Source organism: Stenella coeruleoalba, assembly GCF_951394435.1.
Source record: "Stenella coeruleoalba genome assembly, chromosome: 13".
NCBI classification, from domain to species: Eukaryota; Metazoa; Chordata; class Mammalia; order Artiodactyla; family Delphinidae; genus Stenella; species Stenella coeruleoalba.
In genome coordinates this window covers 44,030,724-44,053,989 of record NC_137159.1, presented here as the reverse complement: position 1 = coordinate 44,053,989, position 23,266 = coordinate 44,030,724, and the positions used below count along the sequence as shown (strand labels likewise).

The following is a 23,266-nucleotide window of genomic DNA, read 5'->3' as shown; positions in this document are numbered from 1 at the left end:
AGACTATGAAGCATGAAAGGGAGCGGGTAGAGAGGGTTTGGTAAACTGGTTCAGTGGTACAAGCAGAATTTCAACACTCAGTAATATTTTAAGTATCTGAAACTACGTTGACAAAATGTTAAGATACTCAATCACTTCTAGCTCTAAGTTACAATAGTTCACTGATATTCAAACTTAGATTAATTAAAAGAAAAGGGTGTAAGTGGTCATCCTGCAAATGTTAATGAAATATTTACAGGTGTGTCTAAAAAATGGTGACAGTCAAGACAAATCAAATCATTAATAATAATATCATCTTGGCACTATTAACATTTGGGCTTCTCAATTTTAGCACAACTAACATTTTGGGCTAGATAATTTATTTTTAACATTGATACAATACATTTTAATATATAATCCACATTCATATTTCCACATTTTCCATCAAAATATTCTTTATAGCTTTTGGGGGGAGAGATTCAGAATCCAACCAAAGATACACTGTCTCCACTTGTTACACCTCTTTAGTCTCCCTTCATCTAGAACAGCTCCTTTGCCCTTTTTAAAAAATTGTTGTCAATGACATATACATTTTCTAGAAATCAGACTTATTGAGGTGTAATGTACATGCAATAAAAATCACCAATTTTATGTGTACAATTTAATGAGTTTTGACAAATGTACACAGTTTTGAAACCACCATTTCAGTAATGATGTCAACATTTTCACTGTTTCAAAAAGCTTCCCTGTGCCCCTTTGCAATCAATTCCCTCAAGTATGTTTTTGACATTCCCTCTTTTTAGAAGCACTTTATTTTGTAGGCTTTCGTGATACCACGGCTTGTCTAGTTTCCCTCCTGTATCTCCTTCTTGGTCAGCTTAGCCAGTTTCTCCTTCTCTGTGAGGACAGGAATCTTATTTGTTATGTTTGCCACTTACGACCACATCCCCAGCACCTAAAACTGTGTCTGGCTCAGGAAACACTGCAAGACGTTCATCTCTATTAATTTATGTAATGCTCAGCTGCCAGCTAAGTATTATTATCTTTATTTTATAGACGAAGACGTTAAAGCTCAAGGAAGTAATCTGTACCATTTATACAACTGCTACATAACAGAGAGCCAGGATTTAAATACACTATATAAAATACATTTTGATTATTATATCATTAATTAAATTATTAAATATTTCATTATTAAATATTTCATATATGTCATATTAAAGACAAATATGCAAATATTTTAAATATCTGGACTCCAGAATTTAAGATAGATTTTTATACCACTTTGTCCCTGTGACATAAAAGTTAAGCACATCTACTGAGAGAACTATAATTCAATGTGATATAATGTTTTGGATTTGAAAGGCACATGTTTGTTTGGGCTGGATAATTCTTAATCACGGGGAAATGTCCTGTGCATTGCAAGATGCTTAGCCACATTCCTGGCTTCTATCCACTAATGCCAGTAGTACTCTTAGGTACAACAACCAAAAATGTCTCTAGTCATTGCTAAATGTCCCCCAGGTGATAAAATCACCCTCCACTAAGAACCTCTTATCTAAACCATTGAACTGATGGATTTTACAATTCACTCATCGGCAAATATCTCTGCGACTATAACTTCATTAAATTAATATGATCAATACAAAGACAATTTCAATACCTAGCTTGGGCAGGAGGAAGACAAAGAACAAGAAAACAGTAGTTTAATAAAAAAGAATGAAACATTACTACATGCTACAACATTGATGAACCTTGAAATCATTATGCTAAATGAAAGAAGCCAGTAACAAAAGACCACATACTGTACAATTGCACTTTTATGAAATGTCTACAATAAGCAAGTCTATAGAGACAGAAAATAGATTAGCAGATGCCTAAGGCTGGGGTGGTGGTGGTGGTGATGAGTGTGTATGCAGGGTTCGGGGAAATGGGGAGTGACTGCTAACAGATACAGGGTTTCTTTTTGGGGTGATAAAAATGTTCCAAAATTGGTGGTGTAGATGGTTGTATAACTCTGTATATATACTAAAAACCACTGAATAGGACACTTTAAATGGGCTATACAGTACGTGAATTATATCTGAATAAAGTTGTTAAAAAAAAAGCAATAGTAGACAACACAGAATTAGGTTGCACTGACAAATGATTTAAGATTCTGATAAAGAAATCCCCTTGCCTTTTATGTCTTCTTTCCCAAGGAGTCTCACAAAATTTTCAAGAAAAACTTGCATCTCCCTAAAGATAGTGTGAAACCAAAGATCTAACAACATTCCAATAAGGGCAAGATTGATGAAGATTGTCAAAATGAGTCACTGCACCCCTTTATCTAGTCTTTTGTTTAATGTATCTAGAAATACTGACACAAAATAAGAATAAAAGACAAAACACATATAACATAGAACCTAACTCACTCAAATCAAAGAGAGGAAAATGAGAGAAGGAATACAGGAAAAAAAACTTTTTAAGTTTAAAAAAAACCTAGCACAGACTTTTATTTCTGGCAATGAGGAATACTAAATATTAGAAAGAAAGGAAGGAAGGAGTTCAAAAATACTGGATAGCTTTTTAAAAATCTTTTAAAATTTATTGACTTAGCTCAAAAGAAAATAAAAAGGTAACTGTCAAAAGATAAAACAAAATTAAAAACTGAACCCTGCAAATAAGACACAGAAGAAGCAGTTCTTCTTGGCCTTTGCTTGAGATTGAGGAGGGTTGTTTCCCTAAGAATCTGCGATAATGTGGTCCCAGTTAAAAAATACATACGTAAACACATAAATACATAATTTACAAACACACAAATGCAGAAAAAGAGATCCAGAAGTACATATATTCAGGTGCTAATAATGGTAATCTCCAGGCCCTGAAATTATGTTTGTATTTTCTCATTTTTTCTAGTTTTCTATATACAGCATACAAGTATGCTTCTACAATAATATAAAGCTGCTTAAAATAAATTAAATGAAAAGTGTTTCAGGCTTGGCTACACAAAAGGAAACAAATCCTCTCTGAAGCAATGCATCCTTGGCTCAGACCCAGAAGTATTTTCCCACAGATAAACTTCCCCCCACAAAATGAGCTCACAATTAACACACATACACACACACACACACACACACACATACACACACACACACTGCCACAACAGCTACCACCACGAGAAACAGCAAGCAGAAAACAAAGGGCAGATTCAGATCCCCATAGATCTGATTTCAGATTTTGTAATTATCCAACATAAAATAAAAACTAGACATTTTAAAAATTTCTGAAGAGATAAAGGAAGGAAAAAATTTTAAAAGAATGATTAATAAACAAAATGAAAAGGCAGATGAAAAAGAACCAAACAGAACTTCTACAAATGAAAGCCATGATTACTAAGAGGCAAAACTTAATCAGTGGGTTAAACAGAAGATATGAGGGGCAAATTATCAAACTGCAGAGATAGTCTTGAAAAAAAATACTCAGGATGTAGCACAAGACTGTAAACTGTAATGTAAAAGAAAGTTTAATAAGCATGGAGGATAGAGTAGGAAAGTCTAATATACACATAATAAAAATATCTGAGGAATATCAGATTAATACAAAAGCAGCAATATTAGAAGAGACAGTAGTAGCAGCCAGGAGAGAGAAAAAGACAGTTTAACCTAAGAACAAATATTTGACTGATAGCTGGTTTCTCCAAAACAAAAAGGACTCCAGGGAGAGAAGGTAAAAATCTGCAAAACACTGAGAGAAAAGTAATTGTTAACCTAAAACTACATACCCAATAAAATTACCTTTCAAGAACAAGGGTGAAAAAAAGGCATTTTCAGACAGACATTGATAAACTTTACTATCAACAAACCTTCTCTAAACAAACAATCAAAAGATGACTTCGGTAAGAAAATAATACCAAAGGCAGGTCTGAGATAACAAAAGAAAACCATGAGGAGGAAAAAAAGGAAAACATGTAGCTTGATCTAAAAGAACACTGATTTGATTTATTTAACAGTACTTTCAATATTTAATTTATGGGGTTTAAAAACAGAACTAAAATACAAAATAAGAACAGCTTAAGGGCTTCCCTGGTGGCGCAGTGGTTGAGAGTCCGCCTGCTGATGCAGGGGACACAGGTTCATGCCCCAGTCCAGGAAGATCCCACATGCCACGGAGCGGCTGGGCCTGTGAGCCATGGCCACTGAGCCTGCGCGTCCAGAGCCTGTGCTCCACAATGGGAGAGGCCACAACAGTGAGAGGCCCACGTACCTCAAAAAAAAAAAAAAACAAGAATCCACCTGCCAATGCAGGTGACACAGGTTCAAGCCCTGGTCTGGGAACATTCCACACGCCACAGACAACTAAGCCCAGCGCCACAACTACTGAGCCCGTGCGCCACAACTACTGAAGCCTGCACGCCCTAGAGCCCGCATGCCACAACTACTGAGCCTGCGTGCTGCAACTACTGAAGCCCACACGCCTAGAGCCCGTACTCTGCAACAACAGAAGCCACTGCAATGGAAGCCCATACACCACAATGAAGAGATGCCCCCGCTCCTTGCAACTAGAGAAAGCCTGTGCACAGCAACAAAGACCCAACACAGCCAAAAATAAAATAAAATAAAAAATTAAAAAAAAATGCTCATGTTCAAACTCTGAAATATGCATCCAATTTAAGTTAAAAAAAGGAATAAAAAGTATATTGTTCAAAGGCAAAATTCTAGTAGGCTAACAAAGTGTTGCACTATATAAATTCTCAGGAAATTTAAAAAATTTTAAATTCATAAAATACAAAAATTATCTGTAAATTAGATAATTATGAAGTGCATGCTTGCATCTTTAACATTGCATAAGAAATAAACTGTGTTATTACTACTCAACCTCCAGCAAACAGACCAGTATCTGATATATAACAAGCATTTAGTATATACTAGGTCATTAATACTAAACAACACAAAAATGTGAATATGCAAGGAGTTATTAAAATACTAGATTAAAAAAAGAACCACTTACCTGGTAATAAAATTTTATCTGTCTCACCAAAATGGATAGATTATGAATTCTAAGTGAGGCATCATTGTTGACTTTTTTATTTACTCTCTGACTCTCCGATTTAGGATTACTGTAAGAAATAAAAAAAGAAATACTTTAAAAGTTATATAGAAATATACCTATCAACTTATAGATGACTAAAAATAATCATATAATACATTTTTTCTTTAAAGAAACTGTGTACTCATCTTCATTAACAGATGATCTAAAAGGACATATGATTACTCTGACATGTATTCTGTGCTTTTAATTGATATAAATGCATCTGATATTTCAAAGACAGTGGCAAAATGTAAGTCAGATGTTTCCCTTCATTCTCATTTTGTCTCTCCACCTTCCTGCAATGAATAACATTTTATTCCTTTTGAGTATATATATTTCCACAACCCAAATAAATCTATTTACATCAAGAATGTAAAATATAGGCTGATAACCAATAAATGTTGTATCTTCTCACTGGAAAATGGAGACTATATTTGAGTGGGCAATGTCCCTGAGAAATTAAAGAGTGGAGTGATGACACAAGAGAACACGCTTATCTTGGGTAAACTTTGTAGATTCAATAAAAGCAAAGGGGGGCTTCCCTGGTGGCACAGTGGTTGGGAGTCCGCCTGTCAATGCAGGGGACGTGGGTTTGTACCCCGGTCCGGGAGGAGCCCACATGTCGTGGAGCGGCTAGGCCCGTGAGCCATGGCTGCTGAGCCTGCGTGTCCGGAGCCTGTGCTCTGCAACGGGAGAGGCCACAATAGTGAGAGGCCGTGTACAGCAAAAACAAAAACAAAAACAAAAACAAAGGGTTGAATGAGTTTGAAGTAGCAGAAACTGAACAAGAATAATAGGTAGGACACCATTAAGAATGAGAAATTCAATGACACCAAAAACAAAGGCAACAAAAGCAAAAATAAACAAGCGTGACTAACATCAAACTAAAAAGCTTCTGGACAGCGATGTATACAATCAACAAAATGAAAAGGTAAACTACTGAGTGGGAGAAAATATTTGCAAATCATATATCTAATAGGGGTTAATGTCCAAAATACACAAAGTATTCATACAACTCAATAGCAAAAAAAAAAATCTGATTTTAAAATGGGCAGAGGAACTGAATAGGCATTTTTCCAAAAAAGACATACAAATGGCCAACAGGTACATGAAAAGGTGCTCAACATCACTAATAATCAGGAAAATGCAAATCAGAACCACAAAGAGCCTCACACCTGTTGGAATGGCAATCATCAAAAAGACAAGACATAAGTGCTGGTGAGGATGTGGAGAAAATGGACCCCTTGTGCACTGCTGTTGAGAATGTACTGATGCAACCACTGTGGCGGTTCCTCAAAAACTTAAAAATAGAACTAACATATGATCTAGCAATCCCACTTTGGGTATATAAGCCAAAGGAAATAAACAGGATCTCAAAGAGGTACTGGCACTCCCACGTTCACTGCAGCATTATTTGCAATAGCCAAGATATGGAAACAACCCAAATGTCCTTCAACAGATAAACGGATAAAAAACATAGGAAACATATATATTTACATATATATATACACACACACACACAAACATACACATGTATATATAGAGAGAGACAGAGAGAAGAATATTATTCAGACATGAGAAAGAAGGAAATCCTGCCATTTGTGAAAACATGGATGAAACTTGAGGGCATCATGCTAAGTGAAATAAGCCAGAAAGAGAAAAATACTATATATTCTTACTTATATGTAGAATCTAAAAAAAAAAGTCAAACTCATAGAAACAGAGAGTAGAAAAGCAGTTGCCTGCGTCTGGGAGCGGGGGAGTTGGGTGGGAATATGGAGAGGTTGAAAAAAGGATACAAACTTTCAGCTACAAGATGAATAAGGCCTAAAGATCTAATGTAAGACATGGTAACTACTGTATTATATAATTGAAATTTATTAAGAGTGTAGAACTTAAATGTTCACACATACACACACAAAGGTAAAAATGTGAGGTGATGGACATGTTAATTAGCTAGATGGTGGGAATCCATTCACATGTATACATACATCAAACCACCACTATATACACTTTAAGTATATTACAATTTTATTTGTCAACTATATGTCAATAAAGCTGAAGAAAATTTAAATTTTTAATTAAAATTTTTGTTTAAAGAATGGGAAATTTAAGTAAAACTGGTGGCACCAGAACAGAAGGGTAAGTTAATGCCAGAACATAAGTAAGGATGATCTAGCTCCTCATTAGGACAAGGAGAGCAAACTAGAAAAAGATATTGCCAGGTGAAATGGCAGACAGTAAATCAGGATTCCCTATGCAAGGGCTGAGTGCATAGTATTATAAAGCAGAAACCTAAGAAGTTGCTGGGACAGTACTATCCTACGACTTTAACTGCAGGCACGTCCACGCGAGAATGCAGAGAAGTAAAGAAATTGACACCTATCCAATAGAGAATAGGAACTGAACAGAAACCTCTCATTCCTTAATCCCTTCCTTTTTCTACACTGTCTATTGCACTCCTAATGCCTTCACTTCCTTCCCTAGACAGCACTTTATGGTGCTTTATTTCAGCAATTCTTCTGTTTTTGTGGGCTATATTTATCAATATTTACTGTATTAGAAAATAAAACAGAAAATTTCACAATTATTTGTTTACTTATTAACTTATTAAAAAAATAATAAACCTATTACATGCTTACAAATACCAAGCCAAAAAAAATTTTAGTGAGAAGACTGGCATTGTTTCACTATTTTTACAAATCTCTTTAATATCTGGTTTAACTTAAGAGGCTGATGTTCATCTTTGCTTCTGCATTCAATCTACTGTTTGTGTTATTTTGGTTCATGTATATGAAGAAAAAATCAGCTTCACATGGATATTTAGTTGGAAGTAGGAAACTCCTATGGACCCTCTAAAAGGATCCTCAAACCATACTCTGAGAACTATTGCTTTTACTTCAACTATTCTCTTGCCAGCCCTCCCAACAATGATCCTTCTGTCCTTTGATCACATTCATACTGTCAATCCCTGACACTGGATCAGCTCAACCATCTACACTGAGATTGCTCATAGTACTAAGTGAGAAAATAATACAACTAAACTCAGCTAAAACATCAAATAAGAAGGAATAGTTAGTACCAGATTTGCCCTTTTTCCATCAAGAATTAGAAAACTGGACAAAACATACAAAATAACTATTTTCAGACTTCGAACAGCAAGACTGTAATCCCTGGCGAAGCAGTAAGGTACTTTCCAGAATGAGGTATAAGGAGGGGTAGCCCACGTCTCGCTGAACTTGAAGAGACAAAGTTTGGAGTTCAAGGGAATTAAAGAACACCAGACACAAGGGAGCTATACAAACAAAAAGCTCCCAAAATATGCCCTTAAGATTTTGGCTAAATACTAAGTTATACATATGTACCCTGAAACTCCAGGAGGCTGAGCAGAGTACAAGCACAGAAAAGCTGGAAGCTAAACAACACCCAAAGCTCACAAAGTGCAGAGGAATTTAAGCTCCGACCAGCCAGAGTAAACACCTAGAGCATTAGTAGAGACCTCAGAAGAGTCATGTCTTGGAACTAAACTAGCAGTTAAGTAAAAGCTATTCCAGAAGCTCCCTAACAAAGCTGTTAAAACAAGCACTGAAAGGATCAAGCTGGGAATTCCCTGGCTGTCCAGTGGTTGGGACTCTGTGCTTCCGCTGCAGGGGACATGAGTTCAATCCCTGGTCAGGGAACTAAGATCCCGTGTGCCATGCAGCATGGCAAAAAAACAAAACAAAAAGGGATTAAGCTGATTGCAAGTAACTTGACAACCTGCCAAAACAAAATTCAACACTGCTTAAAGAACAAGATCCAGACACCACAATGTAATAATCACAATGTCCAATATAAAATAAAAAATTACTAGACATGCAAAGAAGCAAAAAAAAAAAAAAAAAGTGATTTGTAACCAGGAAAGAAAATGGAAACAATTAATAGAAACAGATCCAGAAATGAAAGAGACCATGGAAAGAGTAGGCAAGAATGTCAAAGCAGCTGTTATGAATATACTAAAGGACTTAAAAAAACAAACATTATGTGGAGAAAAATGTAAACTACTTTTTAAAAACCCAAATGGAACTTCTAAAGCTAAAATATACAGTATCTGAAATGAAAAATTCATTGCATATGCTTAACAGAAGATAGGAAACTATAACAAAAGATTAGTGAACTTGAATACACAGGAAAAAAAAAATTCCAGGGCTTCCCTGGTGGCGCAGTGGTTGAGAGTCCGCCTGCCGATGCAGGCGACACAGGTTCGTGCCCCGGTCCAGGAAGATCCCACATGCCGCGGAGCGGCTGGGCCCGTGAGCCATGGCCACTGAGCCTGCGCGTCCGGAGCCTGTGCTCCGCAACGGGAGAGGCCACAGCAGTAAGAGGGCCGCGTACCACCAAAAAAAAAAAAAAAAAAAAAAAAAAAAAAAAAAATCCAAAGCACACAGGGAAAAAAAAAACCAAACAAACCTGAAAGACACTAAATGACCTATGGGGCAGTATCAGACTTACAGAAAAGTTGCACGGACAAGTACGGTCTTTTTCCTAAACCACCTGAGAATTGCTGACCTGATACCAAACAGTCCACAAATATTTTGGTATTTATCTTGTACAAACACATATAACTATCAAAATTGGGAGATTAACAATTATACAGTTATTATAATCCAATCTTTAGAATCTATTCAAGTTTGTTGTTCCAAATAGGAATGGATTTATAGGAAAAGGATCTAGCTCAGTACCACACTTTGCATTCAGTCATCTGAATTGCAATCTTTAGTCTCTTTCAGCTGGAACAGTTTCTATCTTTCCTTGAAATTCATGACCTAGACACTTTAAAAGGTTACAGGCCAGTACTTTCATAGAATGTCCTTCAATTGGGTTTGTCTGATTAAATCGTATATTACTCATAATTAAGTTCAGGTTATGTATCTGTGACAGGAAAAATATAGAAGAGATGCTCTGATCTTCTCCAATGCATCCTTAGAGGTGGTACATGATTTCAATTTAGCCCATTACTGATGATATTCACTTTTATCATTTGACTAAACTGGTATCTGCCACTTTTCTCCATTATAGTTACTATTTTCCTCTTGTAATTATTATTTTGTGAAGACATACTTTGAAACTATGTCAATAATCTGATATTCACCTATCTTCAATTTACTTATGCGTGTGTTTGTTTGTTTACATCAGTATACACTCATCGTTCTCCATAATTATCGGTCGATCAAAATCTATTACTATAATTACATTTATAACTACCATAGATTGCCTTTTCATTTTGTTGACTGTTTCCTTTATTGCACATAGGTTTTTTAGCTTAATGCAATCCTATTTGTCTATTTTTGCTTTTGGTGCTGTGCTTTTGGGATCATATCCATTGAGTCCTTTTTCAAAACCACTTTATAATTTTCTCTAGGAAGGCCTTTTATTAGCTATAGTCTTAAATACCTTCTAGTTTTTGCTGTTAGTGTGAATGTAATATTTTTAAAATATATTTGCTAGTAGGTTACTACTGATATGTAAATGCAATCAATTTTTGTGTATTGCTCTTATCTTTAGAAACCCTGCTAAACTCTAACAGGTTGTTTGTTGGTACTCTTGCAGGTTCTCTTGAATAAAATTTGTAGTTTTTCCATATTGATAATCAATTATCCCAACATCAATTACTGAAGAGCTTATTGTTTCCCACTGATCTCTATGATCACACTAGATTCCCATGTAAGTGTGGATACACTTTTGGAGTCTATTCTGTTCCTTTAACCCATTTGTCTATTCCTATGTCATTAAAACCTTCTAAATATTACTATACCTTTATTAGCATCTTGATTCTATTAGAGCAATTCCCGCTCTTTTGTTTTTGCTTTCTAAACTGTCCTGCTTAAAATAAATAAATAACAAGTAAATTGTCCTGCTTAGTCATACATGCTGCTCTTTTCTATGAATGTTAGGATATTTATAAGATTCTACGAAAAAGCTTGTTGAGATTTATTAGGATTTTATTTAAAATATTAATTTGATAAAGACTGACATTTGCATTAGTAAAATTTTAAAATTTCCCAAATGTCTTTACATTTAAGTAGGATTTTTTTTCCTCCTTGGGTTTTTGTTTGTGAAATAGATTTTTTTTCTATCACATTGGCTACCTGATCATTGCTAGTGTATAATAGGAAAACTGTAGTTTTTGTATACTGCACTTCTGATTGACCACCTTTCAAAATTTAGTTTATTCAGTTCATTTTCTTGGATTTTCTCAGTAAAAAAAATACTGTCAGCAAATGACAGTTTTATCTCCTCCTTTCCAATCGTACATCTCATTTCTGTTTCTTTACTTACTGTATTAACAAATAATAATGGAGATAAGAGCTATCCTTTATCTTGTTCACAAATTTCATGCTTTTAATGTTTTCCCATGAATGCATAATGTTCACTGTAATGTTCTGATGAATACCTTTCTTCAAATTAAGTTCCCTCCTATTCCTATCCAATATCTTAACTGGTGCTGAATTTTTCCTACATCTACTCCCATATGATTCTTCTCATTTAATATGTTAATGTAGTGAATTACATTGTTGCCTTTTTAACACTGAATCATCCTTACAATCCTAGACTATTTACTCCATCAGCCCCACCCCACAGTATAACAACTAATCCCCGTTTTTGGTACATCATTCTATCATGGGTCTTCCAATAATTGCCTTTATGCCTCTCACTTTCTCACTAGAATGTAAGCTCCCTGACAGCAGGGACCTTATCTTATTCTCTAAAAATTAGCATATATCCTAACCAAATGTTTGAATAAATAAAAAGAATAAATGATCTGAGACCAAGCACAGTGTTTTAAAAATTGTTGCTTACTATTAAGAGTTATGGGGGCTTCCGTGGTGGCGCTGTGGTTGAGAATCTGTCTGCTAATGCAGGGGACACGGGTTCGAGCCCTGGTCTGGGAGGATCCCACATGCTGCGGAGCAACTGGGCCCGTGAGCCACAACTACTGAGCCTGCGCGTCTGGAGCCTGTGCTCCATAACAAGAGAGGCCGCGATAGTGAGAGGCCCGCACACCACGATGAAGAATGGCCCCCACTTGCCACAACTAGAGAAAGTCCTCGCACAGAAACGAAGACCCAGCACAGCAAAAATAAATAAATGAACTAATAAACTCCTACCCCCAACATCTAAAAAAAAAAAAGAAAAAGAGTTATGAAATGACATTCTCCAAGCTAAAAACTCATTTGGCAGTCTGGACTAGACACTCCCTACTAAGTTTGTGTCCCAAAGATCAGTTGAGTAACAAGAGTCCTAAACCACAATTTGAGATGTACAGAACAAGCAAGAATAATAGTAAAGTGAGTTAAATCCAACTTGTGACTGATTTATACTTAAAGCAAATAATGAGTAATGAATTGCCCAAAGCAAATGGCAGTATAAGTGGAAAAGTGGGTCTCTTAGGTAAAGGTATCACCCAGAACTAGTAACTTACAAAAACAAGGACACTACACTGCAGCAGTCAGATCACGTGTCATGGCAGAGAAAAGACAAGAGCGTGGTCAGGAGGTCATGGTTAAAAATTCAGAGAGCTGAAGGGAAAATTCTGTTTTATGTAATCAACCTGGTACATGTTCTGTCAGTAAGTTAAATCCTCATTGAGTACATACTGTGGCTATATTACTTAATGTACAAGAGCTTAGTTTAGTCACTCTATCATTGTGGAGAAAAGTATGTTTGTAACTGGGAAAAGAGAGTAGGAATAACCCTAGTAAAAATGTTACGTATACTATGGTTATGTAAATTTCATTTGGAATCACAGACATTCAGTAAATATCTTTTCTCTCTAGTCTTCTTCTATCTTTTTATTTCTATTTTCCTTACTCTATATTTGAATTCCTTTAAATTACCTCTCACCCATGACTATCTCCTAAATGATAACATTTAGATCTAAAAAATACTTTAGAGATTATCTAGTTTCACTGTAAATCAGAAAATTGAAGTCCAAAGTAGTAATTTGCCTAGGCTCTTACAACTTTTTCCCTTTACTCTCTCTCTTTCAACCTTTTCTCTTATCATTCAGGACAACAAAGAAAAGACAGAAAGAAAAAGGTTTCGGTAATGATATCTATAAAATGCACGTATACAATAAATCATTTTTTATTATATTGTGTGAGCATATTCCTAATTGTTTTCATAGTGATTAATCAAACTAAAGAATATTCATTTCCTTCCCCCCTCCAGTTCATTACAGTAATATTTTATTAAGAAACCTAGGTATTGGGCTTCCCTGGTGGCGCAGTGGTTGAGAGTCCGCCAGCCGATGCAGGGGACACGGGTTCGTGCCCCGGTCCGGGAAGATCTCACATGCTGCGGAGCGGCTAGGCCCGTGAGCCATGGCTGCTGAGCCGGCGCGTCCGGAGTCTGTGCTCCGCAACAGGACAGGCCACAACAGTGAGAGGCCCGCGTACCGCAAAAAAAAAACAAAAAAAAAACCTAGGTATTTAATCCTGATGACAAAGATTTTAGTTTTGATATTACTACTGAAGAGGTATGCAAACTAAAAAAACTGTACAAGTTTACAGTGCAAGCCCATTGTTACATGACAATATATAATTTGGATTATACTTTGGAATGGATATGTAACATCCCAATAAACACATGTGATTTCATTCCCACTTTAATAAATTTTATAATGTAAATATTATCTTTGCCCTGATAGAATTGTTACCAAGCTTCTCTGTGCTCTTAAAGTGATTTTTTAAATTAAGTCCTAAAGTTTCTTTTAAAATTTTATGTCCAACATTCCTCAAATGACATTTCAAAATTTATTCAGTTGCCAGAAAGGCCTATAGTCTCCTTTGCATAAAGCTCTTCTAAGAATTAGCAAGTTTTAAGAATTTAGAATTTTGGTTTGTTCAAAATCTTCTACGAATGTTTTTTTACCAAAAAAAAATCTGTAAGTTTTATGTTAAGTTTCTTCAGCCTCTGAGAAAGTTTGTTTATAACAATTAAAACAACTCTGAATATAAAAAGAGGGAACAGTTCAGCTTTTATATACTAAGGATATCAGATGAAATTACTTTAGAAATCTGGGAAAAAAGTAACTGCTAAGCACTCTAGGTATGGACCTAGAGAGCAACAAACTTTCGATTACTAGGCTTGGGTTTCCCATTTGATTCACGCTTAACTTGGGTTAGGGTCATACTGACATATGTTAGGATCATGAAAACATGCCCTTTGACCCCAAGAACATGATCTCTTTATGTGAGAAGGACTTCCCTCAGGTGAAACTGCCTGAAAAGTCTTAATCTCAACTCCCATGAAAAACAGTTGAACATTTAAGGATGGATTTACTGAAAATTATGCAAATCAAGAAAATTAGTAACTTTATGGGACTTCCCTGGTGGCACAGTGGTTAAGAATCCGCCTGTCAATGCAGGGGTCATGGGTTCGATCCCTGGTCTGGGAAGATCCCACATGTCGCAGAACAACTAAGCCCGTGCGCCAAAACTACAGAGCCTGCGCTCTAGAGCCCACGAGCCACAACTACTGAGCCCTCGTGCCACAACTACTAAAGCCCGAATGCCTAGAGCCCATGCTCTGCAACAAGAGAAGCCACTGCAATGAGAAGCCCGCGCACGGCAACGAAGAGTAGCCCCCACTCACCACAACTAGAGAAAGCCTGCATGCAGCAACAAAGACCCAAAGCAGCCAAAAAAAAAAAAAAAAAAAAATCCAAGATAAAGAAAATTAGTAACTTTAGGAAAGTACTATTTTTTTAAAAAAGAAAAATGTAATAATGATACACTACCTGCCTCTGAAGGAAACATTATATGTGAATACTGATTACTGATTTAACTAAACTTATAATAAAGAAACAAATTAGAAGGACAGGGTAAGAAAATAAAGAGATGGGACATAAAAAAGGCTAAAATCTCACCTACCATTATCAGGAAGTCAGTAGATAATGCCTAAAAGGGATAAACCAAGAAATACAAGGGTAAAAAAATAAAATAAAAACTAGGGTAGGCATTTTTTCACTATATTTGGGGCTAAGTGACAGAAGAAATTGCTAAAAAAAAGTTAAAAGTTTTTACTCTGGGGAACAGAACTGAGATGTAATAAGTTAGGGCAGGGATTGCTGTTTTTCATTATGAACGTTTTGGTATTAACTAATTCTTTTAACCATGTAAAACATTTTTTTAAAGAGGGAAAAGACACCCACAAAAAATTCTATTCCATGAAACCTATTTCATTTACTTCTAGGGAAAAATATGAGGCTATATATGCGAGATTCAATGCTAGAGACTGAGGGTCGTAAGATGTGTGAGACTATGCCTAAGAAAATAAAACAATATAAAACATTTCTTCTGTAAAAAGTATGCATTTTATGTAAATACAGAAAGCACTCCATTCCTGCATGTATTTTAAGGTTTATTTCTTTACACAGTAAAAGTTACAGTACAGAAATTGAAACACACTTGGTATGAGTCCAGAGTTCTCTAAAAAGAAATTGTAGTCTACTCAGTATTCTAAATATCCTGTCTTTTCTTCATGTTTAATATTTAAAATGCTAAACAAAGATTAATTCAGAATAGACAATCATAATTAAGGATGTTTTGTTTAAGCTCTTTTTGAAAGCATACTTTTTTTTTAAAAAAAGACTTTATCTTTGGAAAGAACTTTTTTTAAAATAAAAGATGAGCTATTGAATGATACACATGTGATAGGTGAGCAAGTACCTTTCTAATTATATACAACTATTTCTAAGCCAACATAATCTCAAATTGACCATTTCCTCTTATAAGATGAAAACTGAAAAATGCTTTAGAGGCAAATAGCCTAGCAATATAGCTCAAATCTGTCCAACCAGAAGTTAAATGCAACATGGCAGTAAAAGACAGCCTCAAGCAATTTCACATTTATAAATGACCTACTTATGACAAGATACATTAATTTCAATAAACAGGCTATAGTATTATCTACCACTGTATACAGTAATTTTAAATTAGAGTAAAAGAGGAAGGAAAAGACAGTAATTCTGCAACACTAATATTCTGAGATTTGGTCCTTATATAACCAAGGATTATGTCTTTACTTATTTATTGACTAATATCTATGAGAAACAGAAATCTGATAGTTTTAATGGCTTTATGCTCTTCTACCCAGACTTCAAACCTCTTATGTATCCTCTTGAACCATCTGTTTAGTGTTGGTGCTTAACAACTACATGTGCTCATGTTTTTGATAATGCCATTCTAATTTAAAGCTAGTTGTATACAGGGCTTTCAAAACATTTTTTGAGATATTTTATATTATGAAACATATAACTGCATAGTATTTACATGTCCCCTCAAAACATTTTGAAATAAGTAGTTATTTGCATATCTGACTTCAAATGTACATATACCAATATGATAGCTTTATGAAAAATTATTAACTGGGTAAATATCATCACATTTAGGGTTATCCAAGTAGTAACATATCAGGGGAATAAGTGGTTTTAAAAAAAGTATCCCTTCACCTTAGTAGTATCTCCCCCTTCTCACAAGCTCAATCATTGTGCATGATGGCCAACAGGCCAACAATAAAACCTAATATTAATATATAATCTTTTAAATATCTACAAAATATTTTCATATATGTTAACTAATTTGATCTTCATAAAGACTGAATAGTCATTCTTGGAGAGGTATGTGCTACATAATTACCACATAGACATTATGGACACAGCCCAACCCCCTTCTGTACATTCTCATAATTTAAGATACATAATTTAAGATTCGAAAGTTGAAGAAATATCTGACATTTTCTAGTTAGCCCAAGATTGAGCTAGCAGTACAGCATGATATTCACTGATTTAACAGTGAATAAACAGAACTAATGATTTGATTTAAAAATTGCAAATGGGGGCTTCCCTGGTGGCGCAGTGGTTGAGAGTCCGCCTGCCGTTGCAGGGGACACGGGGTTCGTGCCCCGGTCCGGGAAGATCCCACATGCTGCGGAGCGGCTGGGCCCGTGAGCCATGGCCGCTGAGCCTGCGCGTCCGGAGCCTGTGCTCTGCAACGGGAGAGGCCACAACACTGAGAGGCCCACGTACCGCAAAAAAAAAAAAAAAAAAAAATGCAAATGGACACAAATAGAATAAAAATCCAATACACTTAACTCTGGTTTTATCTGAATTGGATAAAATGACTAAAGATCTACCCTCTACTTCTTAGAATGAGCCAACATGAGCCCTTCAAAAATTACTCTAGCAGTTTTCTAACTTTTCGGTCTGAAGACCTCTTTCACTCGTTTTTTAAAAAGATTTTTTTGATGTGGACCATTTTTAAAGTCTTTATTGAATTTGTTACAACACTGCTTCTGTTTTATGTTTTGTTTTTATTTGGCCGCGAGCATATGGGATCTTTATCCCCTGACCAGGGATCAAACCCGCACCCCCTGCATTGGAAGGCAAAGTCTTAACCACTGGACCGCCAGGCAAGTCCCCTGAAGACCTCTTTTTCACTCTTAGAAATTACTGATAACTCTAAGGAGCTTTTATTTATGTGAGTTACATCTATCTATATTTACTATATTAGAAATTAAAATTAAGCAGTAAAAAATAATTTATTAGTCCATATAAAAATAACAAACTCATATGTTAACATAAAGAGCATTTTTATGGTAAGTAGCTATCTTTTTCAAAAACAGTAAAAATTTTAGAGGGGAGTGTCATTCTTTCATAACTTAGTAAATCTCAAATCTCTTTAATGTTTGGCTTAATAAAAGACATCTGAATTCTTAAATCTGTTTCTACATTCAATGTGTTGTGATACATTATTTTGTCTAAGTATATGAAAAAAGTTGACTTTACATAAACATGCAATCAGAAAAAGGAAGAGTATTTTAATAGCTTTTTCAGATAATTATTGATATTCTTCTTTGATACTACCAAAATTCAGTGAAGTGGTATTTTTTTAAAGGTTGGATGAAATCTGTAATCCGAAGCCCTTATCAATGAACTTTTCTTCCTGTTATACATTAAAATCCATTGGTTTAGCTGGCATGTTGAATGGATCTTTTACATACACATGATTTCTTATCAAGCATTGGTCATTTTAAAAATTGGTTCATTGAGGGGCTTCCCTGGTGGCGCAGTGGTTGAGAGTCCGCCTGCCGATGCAGGGGACACGGGTTCGTGCCTCGGTCCTGCCGATGCAGGGGACACGGGTTCGTGCCCCGGTCCGGGAAGATCCCACATACCGCGGAGCGGCTGGGCCCGTGAGCCATGGCTGCTGAGCCTGCGCGTCCAGAGCCTGTGCTCCGCCACGGGAGACGCCACAACAGTGAGAGGCCCGCGTACCGCAAAAAAAAAAAAAAAAAAAAAATTTGTTCATTGAGTTATACGATCTTCCAAATGCTGCACATTTTATTATTCAATATTTTAAAATTACATTGATTTTTATCACCTCCAGTCTCATTAGAAAAGTCTTTAAATATTGAGAAGCTACCAAGCTCATGGTTTCTATAATTCAATTTTATCACTGACAAACATAGTATCAGTTATTTTCCTTGAAGTGATAGGCTCACTTTATTCATTTTTGAAAAGGTGCCGAATACTCAAGCCTGAATAACTATGGTTTGTCTGTTAGTCATTCTTTCGAGTAAAAACAGTGTTCCAGGGCTTCGCTGGTGGCGCAGTGGTTAAGAATCTGCCTGCCAGTGCAGGGGACATGGGTTTAGGGCACACGGGTTTGAGCCCTGGTCCAGGAAGATCCCACATGCTGCAGAGCAGCTAAGCCCGTGCGCCACAACTACTGAGCCTGTGCTCTAGACGTGCTCCGCAACAAGAGAAGACACCGCAATGAGAAGCCCGCACACTGCAATGAAGAGTAGCACCTGCTTGCCACAACTAGAGAAAGCCCACGCACAGCAACTACTGAAGCCCACGCGCCTAGAGCCCGTGCTCCGCAACAAGAGAAGCCACCGCAGTGAGAAGCCCTCACACCGCAATGAAGAGTAGCTCCCGCTTGCCACAACTAGAGAAAGCCCACGCACAGCAACAAAGACCCAACACAGCAAAATAAATAAAAATAAAATAATTTAAAAAAAAAAACAGTGCTCCACAAAACAGAGACTTGTTCGGCCTTGCAACTCAAAAAATCATGAGTACTTTTTCTTGAGATAATCATTATATTCCATTAGTCAACAGAAGTGTTTTATGCATACTTCCCATTTTTTCCTACAGAATGTAAAAAAGACACGTATAGGGGGGCTTCCCTGGCGGTCCAGTGGTTAAGACTCTGCGCTCCCAATGCAGGGGGTGCGCGTTTGATCCCTGGTTGGGAAACTAGGATCCTGCATGCCACGTGGAGCCGCCTTAAAAAAAAAAAAAAAAAAAGACACGTACAGTACTCAAGGGTCAAGATTCAATAACTTTTACTGCTTCATCAAGGGCACTTTAAAGTGAAGCTGGATTTCTTTTTAACCACAACTGTGAAGAATACAATGACTACCAGCACAACTTCGTACTACTCCTTGATTCATGCTAAGATGTCAGCAGTTTTACCCACCTTTGCTTTCATACCATCATTGCTTTTGCAACACAGGCAAGAAAGGCAAATGACATCTTAATATTATTATAAAAATAATTTTGACTTGACAGAGAACCAGATAGACCCCCAGGTGTCTGCTGATCCCACTTTGAGAACCACTGTATTAGGCAAATCAACTCCTGTTCTTGATTACAGAAACCAGAGGACTTAGTATTATGCTTATCAGTGCCTTCATAAAATAACAGAATCTTCATTTATTCAGTGGTCAACTACATGGCCAGTCACTGAAACAAAAATTGTTTATATAGCACCAACGAGCATCACTGATTGGTGACGGAACCTTCACCCACTGTCCTTAAGCCTTAAGAAAGGGTCACAGAGGCCTTCCCTGGTGGCACAGTGGTTGAGAGTCCGCCTGCCGATGCAGGGGACATGGGTTCGTGCCCCGGTCCGGGAAGATCCCACATGCCGCGGAGGGGCTGAACCCGTGAGCCATGGCCGCTGGGCCTGCGCGTCCGGAGCCTGTGCTCCGCAATGGGAGAGGCCACAATAGTGAGAGGCCCGCGTACCACAAAAATAAATAAATAAATAAATAAAGGGTCACAGAAGTTTGTTTAAATCAGTATCCTAGGGCAGTATATGCTCCAGATCCAGTCAGTCCTAGAGACTCAAGAAATCTCAAACTCAGCTGATATGTAGTTAGGTATTTTCCTTGATCAGTGACAGACTTATTAACCAGTATGGCTTTCACTCCCACACTATTGATTCACTAAAGATACTTAACCTTAACCCTCCTAGGGTAATTTAAATAGTTCACTTGATTAATTATCAGTGACAGGTATCATTGTCATTTTTGAGAAGCAATAAAGCCCTCTAAAATGAGGGAAAAGTTTAAAAAGTATTTTCCAACGTACAATCTCTTCTAATTAATGAACTAAAATACATAATCATAGAATCTTACCTGAAGTAAAAAGTTTTAAAATTTGATAAGAAAATACTTTTTCATCATCAGTTCTTCTAATATTAAAAAAAAAAAACCCCATTACTCTAAGGGTAACTCTAAGAATATGAATTCTATAAAGAGCAGAATTCTATTCAACAATATTGGTTTAATATGCCCTTTTCAGGACACCATAAAAGTGATCCAAAAGGATCACAAGCTAACTTCATTATAAGCCCACCAATTAAAAGCAAAATAATAGATGCCTATTTAAAAGGCACTGGTAATGACAGACAGAAATGAAAGAAAAAATACAGTAAAAAGAAGTAAAAAAAAATACAGTAAAAAGAAGTAAAACAGAAGAGAAAAAATAGCCACATGTAAAACATGTGTAGTATTGAAAAAGATGTGATCAACTGAAAACCAGGTTAGAAGAAACACACACAAATAGGGAGGTAAGGAATGATTAATAGGCAAGATGGTCTACAAATGGCCCAGGAGGAATAAACTGTTTTGAGGACATCCAATATAATAAAATGGGTCACTAGTTTTTAATAGAGGAACAGATGACCTAAGATTTTAGAATAGGTTAAAAGTGACTGGGAACAGCAAAGTTCATGAATAATGGGATGTTCAAAAGAAAAATGTGCAATACTCAATAAATAATGAGCTTAATTTCTCTATAAATTTAAGAATTTAATTTTTTAAATAGAATTAAAAACAAACAAAAAAAACTCTGGAGAACTACGCAAAGAAGACCAGAGTAGATAACTCTGCAACAGCCTATGTCTTCAGAATAATGTGCAAAACAGAGTAATTATATGAATATTCTCAGATAACAGAAAAATTTGAAGACAGCACTATCTAAACTCTGAAACACTGTTTTAACCTCTATTAGCACAGACAAAACTTTAAATCCTCACAATTAACAGAAGTATGCCATAATGAGCGCTAAATTCTAAACAGTTAAAATGCAATATGGGAGTTCCCTGGCAGTCCAGTGGTTAGGACTCAGCGCTTTCACTGCCAAGGTCCTAGGTTCAATCCCTGGGGGAGGAACTAAGATCCTGCAAGCCGTGCAGCACGGCCAAAAAGAAAAAGCAACTTAATTTTCAGAGAATTGTTAAATCTCCTACATAAGCTATATCCCATAAATGTGGACTTTAAAGCATTCCAAAAGCCCAAAAGAACTGTAATAACACATCCTAAAACTATTTTACTAAATAAATTCATAGATGAAATATGCATTAACTAATAGTAATGAGAATTTAAACAAGAGCACAAACACACAGCAATTGAAATGTTTCTCATACAAAATTAGGCATCACTGTCAAAACACATGACTATCTTACACATTTAAATGTTTTAGTTGCAAGTTATGGGAAAAAAAAGAAATTAAATATCCTTATTTTTTCATGCAAAATAGTATCCAAACTTCACATCACTTTTCCTATAAGTATATAATTTTAAGTATAGCCTGTCTACTCAGCTTTAACCTTGGCATCATCTTTCATTCTTCCTTTTCACACACTATACCTAGAATTCCATCAATTCTTTTGCAGTAGTTCTTGAATTTGCTCCTCCAATCATACAGCTCACCCTGATCTAGGATCTCAACACCAAAAGCATAAATGACATCCATTACTAACCATCTATCTTCCTTACCACCTGTTCATCAAGCACTGATAGAATGATTCCATTGATTCACTGGTATAATTCTCAGTACTTACAATACTGCAAATATTGGGTTGGCCAAAAAGTTTGTTCGGGTTTTTCCATAACATTTTATGAAAACCCAAACGAACTTTTTGGCCAACCCAATAGTATATTCTCAATAAATAGAATAAACAATACTCATACTCCATACTCAACCTATTCTGCAAACTAATGCCAAAGTTACTTTCCTAAAATAAAATCTTTAATCCTCTAATAAGGAATTTTAAATGGCTCTCCAATGCCTGCCATATGCAGCCTAATTTACACTACCTGTAGTTAATTTTCAGGTTTCCCATAAGCTAGCCTACTCTGGTTCTCCAACGTGGATCCTCTACTAAGGCTAGTCCCCTCACCATCTCCCAAATAATAAATATACCTAATAGGCTTTTTCCTCAAGCTGCTTCCCTAGCTTAAAACACCCTCCTCTCATCTATGGCAACCAAGTCCAATCATTCTACAAGGTTTGAATCAAATCTAGCTTCCTCCCTATTTAGGCTTCCCTGATTATCCATAACCCTCGAAGCTAAACCAAACTTCTAACTAACTTATAAACAGTAGGGTTCCCTAATCTACACCTGCTAATACACACACACACATACACACTCACTGAAAAGAAACATGTAAAAACTCACACAAATTAAAGAAAGAAAGAAAAAAGCTAATAACCAGAGATTTATTTTCAAATACATGCTTGGGCTCATTCACCATTCACTATAGATTCATCTTGGTCAGTTATATACATTCAATACCTAACACAAATACTTAAGTTTAAAACAACAAAATGAGATACTGAAGATTATGAATCATAACATGTATATTCTATTCACAGAGGTAGAAATATATCAATAGCTTAATTCATTTACAAAGATTTTAAACAAACAGTTGGAGAAAATTAAATTAGCCTTCAATTATGAGTAAACCACACTCCATTTTCACTGAACATTCAAATTAACTAGGATTTTATTGTGGTTTATCCTTTCTTAACCAGTCTCGGCAAAAATGGATTGGAGTATTACGTCCACTGGTCTTTCTCCACTTCTCATCCTCCACA

The 23,266-nt window shown here is 36.1% G+C and overlaps 1 protein-coding gene across 5 annotated transcripts in view; it reads right to left on the bottom strand.

Moving 5' to 3' along the window:
• CCDC88A (coiled-coil domain containing 88A) overlaps positions 1 to 23,266 on the bottom strand; it is a 190,799-nt gene that overhangs the window by 90,343 nt on the left and 77,190 nt on the right. For all 5 annotated transcript variants that reach the window (XM_079940521.1, XM_079940522.1, XM_079940523.1 and 2 more), the window contains one exon: positions 4,969 to 5,077. In XM_079940521.1, the coding sequence (XP_079796647.1) occupies positions 4,969 to 5,077 (109 nt within the window). The remainder of the gene's footprint in view (positions 1 to 4,968; positions 5,078 to 23,266) is intronic.